This window comes from Triticum dicoccoides, chromosome 7A, assembly GCF_002162155.2.
Source record: "Triticum dicoccoides isolate Atlit2015 ecotype Zavitan chromosome 7A, WEW_v2.0, whole genome shotgun sequence".
NCBI lineage: Eukaryota > Viridiplantae > Streptophyta > Magnoliopsida > Poales > Poaceae > Triticum > Triticum dicoccoides.
The window spans coordinates 127,346,532-127,350,985 of record NC_041392.1 but is presented as its reverse complement, the minus strand read 5'-3'; the positions used below and the strand labels follow the sequence as shown (position 1 = coordinate 127,350,985).

The window sequence follows — 4,454 nt, the reverse complement described above, 5'->3', positions numbered from 1 at the left end:
ACCTAGTTCAATCCCGTTGCCGGCAAGTCTCTTTACTCGTTCCGTAATACATCACCTCATGACTAACTCCTTAGCCGTTTGCTTGCAAGCTTATGATGTGTATTACCGAGAGGGCCCAGAGATACCTCTCCGATACTCAGAGTGACAAATCCTAATCTCGATCTATGCCAACTCAACAAACACCTTCGGAGATACCTAGAGCATCTTTATTATCACCCAGTAACGTTGTGACGTTTGATAGCACACAAGGCATTCCTCCGGTATCTGGGAGTTGCATTATCTCATAGTCGAAGGAATATATATTTGACATGAAGAAAGCAATAGCAATAAAACTGAATGATCATTATGCTAAGCTAACGGATGGGTCTTGTCCATCACATCATTCTCCTAATGATGTTATCCCGTTATCAAATGAAAGCTCATGTCCATGGTTAGGAAACCTTAACCATCTTTGATCAACGAGCTAGTCTAGTAGAGGCTCACTAGGGACACGGTGTTTGTTTATGTATTCACACATGTATTAAGGTTTCTGATCAATAGAATTCTAGCATGAATAATAAACCTTTATCATGAATAAGGAAATATAAAATAACAACTTTATTATTGCCTCTAGGGAATATTTTCTTCAATGCTGTCACACCGAGAGGGCGCTAAGAATATCTCTCCATCGTTAGAGGAGAAAATCCCACTCTCGAGGTATCTAGTCCCTTGTCAAACTTTTCAATGAACCCGTAAGTTGTCATTATGATCACCGTGTTACAGATGGAATTTGAGAAACCCCAAAGTCCACCGTACAGTAGGAAGTGGCTACGATACTCTCATGGTCCAAGGAACTAAAAACACATGCTAATAATTTGTGTTATAACAATTGATTTCAGCTGATATTATCTCAAGGTATAACAAACAAGATTGAGTCGATTCAATATGATCGTTCTTCTAACATCATACTCTCAATCTTGACTTAGGACTATCGTTACTCTTTACAATATCCTAAGATCCGGAAAACATGATCAGCAACAACACTTGAGCCAGTCCTAGAGGCAAGACTGGGAACCTATACTTTACTATTTTATCATTCAACACGTGCATATGAGTTTTTCACTGAATCACATATTCCAGTATCATAGTAGTTATAACATGAAATATAAACTCTTAATTATGAAAATAGAAATATAATAATACCATATTATTGCCTTTAGGGCATATTTCCAACATATCTTTACACTTGACTATATCATAAGATCCAAAAAAATGATCGTCAACAACACTTGATCCGGTCTTAGAGGCAAGATTAGGAACATATTATTTACTACTCCCTAATATGAGTTTCACACGTCAAAAAGATGATCAACAACAACACTTGAGTATTTATCATTTCACACATCAATATGAGTTTTCCACTGAATTACATATTCCAGAATCATAGCAGTTATAGCATGAAATATAAACTCTTAATTATGAAAATGAAAAAATATAATAATACCATATTATTGCCTTTAGGGCATATTTCCAACATATCATTACACTTGACTATATCATAAGATCCGAAAAAATGATCGTCAACAACACTTGAGCCAGACTTGGAGGCAAGACTAGAACCTATTATTTACTACTCCCTAATATGAGTTTCGCACGTAAAAAACATGATGAGCAACAACACTTGAGTATTTATCATTTCACACGTGCATATGAGTTTTCACTGAATCACATATCCCAAAATCATAGCAGTTATAGCATGAAATATAAACTCTTAATTATGAAAATAAAAATACAATATTATTTCCTCTAGGGCATATTTCAACAAAACAAACATGTTTCTTTTTTTATCTTCTGCGAGAGGTACAAATTTGCTTCCGGAAAAGTAAAAAAGTGTATTTTTGCTTCCGCGAGAGACACATATTTGCCTCCTGTGGAGGGACAAGTTTGCTTCCATGAGAGGCACAACTATACCAGAACCATGCTTCCCATTCAATTTTTTTAGTCTGATTTTTCTTTGTTTTTCGTGAAAAAGGCCATCAAAATCTATTAACATGGTATTTAGTTTCAAAGATCTTGACGTGAGAAATTCAACGGTGAAAAGGGTTCAAAATTTAGACGCACGGTTTAAGAGATAAAAATATTTTGAATAAAAGAATTTACGAAAAAAGAAAAAAAACACCCAGGTTGTGACAAGTGACTCACTGCATGTGTATCATTTGTCGCAACCTCGGAAGATGGAGTGATCTTTACGAGAAGTACTTTTTTTCGTGAGGAAAACAAGAAGTACTCCTTGGGTAGTGATTTTGGGATGGCTTCTTTTGTTGTGAAGCAGGCCCAAGAGGCCGGGCGGCCAGCCCATCCGAGTCTGTCCATCAAGAAGAGCTACAAAAAGAAAGGCAGCGGCTCTCGGCTGCCACAACAAAGACGAGGCCCCGGATCGATCGAGGAAGCAAGCAGCTGCACCCAAACCCTAGCCGATGCCCCCTCCTCCTCCTCCTCCGGATTCTTGCGGCGTGCGACGTGCCGGTGCCATGGCGCTGCGCTCTCCCTCCAGCACTTCGCGGCGGAATCTGGGACCCCCTTATTCGCCGCCGGCGGACTCTCTGACTCCCACCTCTCAGGTACCTAATTCCGCTCTCGTTCATTGGATCCACCTACTATGCCTGCAATTTGCTGCCCGACTGCCTTGTTCTGACTTTTATCACCAAATTAACCCCATCAAACGGGTTTTATGCTAGTAACAAATCAAATTATATGATGCGCCCCTGACCTTTTTCCCAGACAGTAAGAGAGATATAAATTTGCCTAATAATGGTGAATATTGCCACTGAAATATGTACAATAAGTGCCGGGTTGCAGAGTCTATCTTTGATTCATGTGCTAAATTTGTTACTTTTGCTTGAAAAAGTGGTGATAATTACTCAGTGGTTGGGCTTGGCCCCTGGCCCCGCTCGCATATTCACTACAATGTGGATTTGATGAACCCCTTTTATATGCACATAAATCTAAGATGAAAATTTTGGTACTTTTGCGGAGCAGTTTGAAAATTTTGGTGCTTTTGCAGAGTAGAGTAGTTTTTACTGAAGCAACCTGTTGTGGTTGGGCTCGGCCCTGGCCCCGCTCGCACATTGACTACACAGCGGATATGATGAACCGTTAATTCCATGATATGTGGGTGTTTGATTTACTTTGAGTGAAGAAGAGTATGCCATCCTTACGTTTTAGTTTCCCTTAGTGACCTTTTGTGGTTCTTCTGCTGTACTGTTGTTAAACCATTTCCCAAACCCACTCTAGTAGTATAAATTTGATAGCTTTAGACATACTGGTGACCAATCTTCTGAAAGTTTGATAGTAAGGATTCTAGAAGGACTATTTGCAGCCATGCATGCTCTGTCCTTAGCATCTACTAACACGCAGGACTAGCTGCTTTAACTCATGTATCACTATCTCATAATTATCTAATTAAGCTTACCAGGGTGGATCCAGCAATGGAGCCAGAGCTGATGTTGCTAGGAAGACGAAGCAGGAGGCTAGCTGATCATTTGTTTGCAAAATTAGAAAAGGAGGGACTGGAGATAGATGGCAAGATAACTAGTATTATTGGTGATGGGATAGGTAGAATCCAAGCTGATGCTGCGAGGTAATTAATTCTGAGGCACTACAACTTACTTGATTTGTTATAATCAAATGAAATGATCCTAGCATTAATACATCATGCACATCTTTTTTACAGGGAGCACATGAATGGACCAAAATGGAAGAGGATTAGACGGCTGCTCGCTATTGCATCTGCTGCTGTTGGTTTCGTCGTGGGTGTGAAATATGAAATGAATAGGTACCAAAAGGAATTTGCCAAGAGTAGGGGACAGATCTTTTGGCAGCTTAAAATATAAACTGCATCCTCCCTAGCTTTTCTCATAAGCCGCCTCTCTTATTGGTTGGGGCTTTTAAAATAGTTATGGGATAAATAGTTTAGAAGTCTCAACAAATTTAGGGACGGTTTATTTATTAATCTGCAGAGAGGTAGCTTATTTTTTAAGCTGCCCAAAAGAACTGGTCCAAGCTTGTGGGTGCACTCTGTTTATGGTATGTAAAACCAAGTGGTCAATCTTAGGAAACTACTGTTGGCTAATTACTGTGGTTTTTGGCATGTATACTGGTAACACAATGTTGCGGCTCTAAGCTGTGTGGAGCAGGTGCTCCATTAAGTGTGGTAATTGAAGAAGGTGTGTGCGATGATTATCTGTGGACCGATTGTCATAATTTATGAAATAGTCCATAATATGACAATCAGATGGTGGTTTAGGATTTGTGGATTCACTTGCATAATTTGTTTATTGAAATCATACATTGTCACTGTGTTGTCGTATATTGGAATCGTTAATTATACTGGCTTTGCCCCATGGGCTCTTCCCCAGATGGTCTTCATTGGTTACTCTTTTTTGTAAATGTTATTTTATTTGCCAGCCGAGCGT

At 39.4% G+C, this 4,454-nt stretch overlaps 1 protein-coding gene across 2 annotated transcripts; it reads left to right on the top strand.

Moving 5' to 3' along the window:
* The first annotated feature begins 2,415 nt into the window (after positions 1–2,415).
* Positions 2,416–4,111, top strand: LOC119331352. 2 transcript variants are annotated; one of them, XR_005160469.1, is made up of 3 exons: positions 2,416–2,600; positions 3,455–3,619; positions 3,713–4,111. XR_005160469.1 is itself a non-coding variant. In XM_037604519.1 (3 exons), exons 1-3 carry the CDS (start codon positions 2,457–2,459, stop codon positions 3,870–3,872), a joined length of 477 nt encoding a protein of 158 aa, XP_037460416.1. In that variant the 5' UTR covers positions 2,416–2,456; the 3' UTR covers positions 3,873–4,111. The 2 variants fall into 2 exon arrangements, 1 of the variants encoding a protein (XP_037460416.1); XM_037604519.1 differs by having other exon boundaries at positions 3,447–3,619.
* Positions 4,112–4,454: the final 343 nt, after the last annotated feature.

Coding starts and splice junctions, on each gene's coding strand:
- LOC119331352 (XM_037604519.1), top strand. CDS start 2,457: ATGCCCCCTCCTCCTCCTCCTCCGGATTCTTGCGGCGTGCGACGTGCC. Junction 2,601..3,446: donor CTCTGACTCCCACCTCTCAG/GTACCTAATTCC, acceptor TATCTAATTAAG/CTTACCAGGGTGGATCCAGC. Junction 3,620..3,712: donor ATCCAAGCTGATGCTGCGAG/GTAATTAATTCT, acceptor TCTTTTTTACAG/GGAGCACATGAATGGACCAA.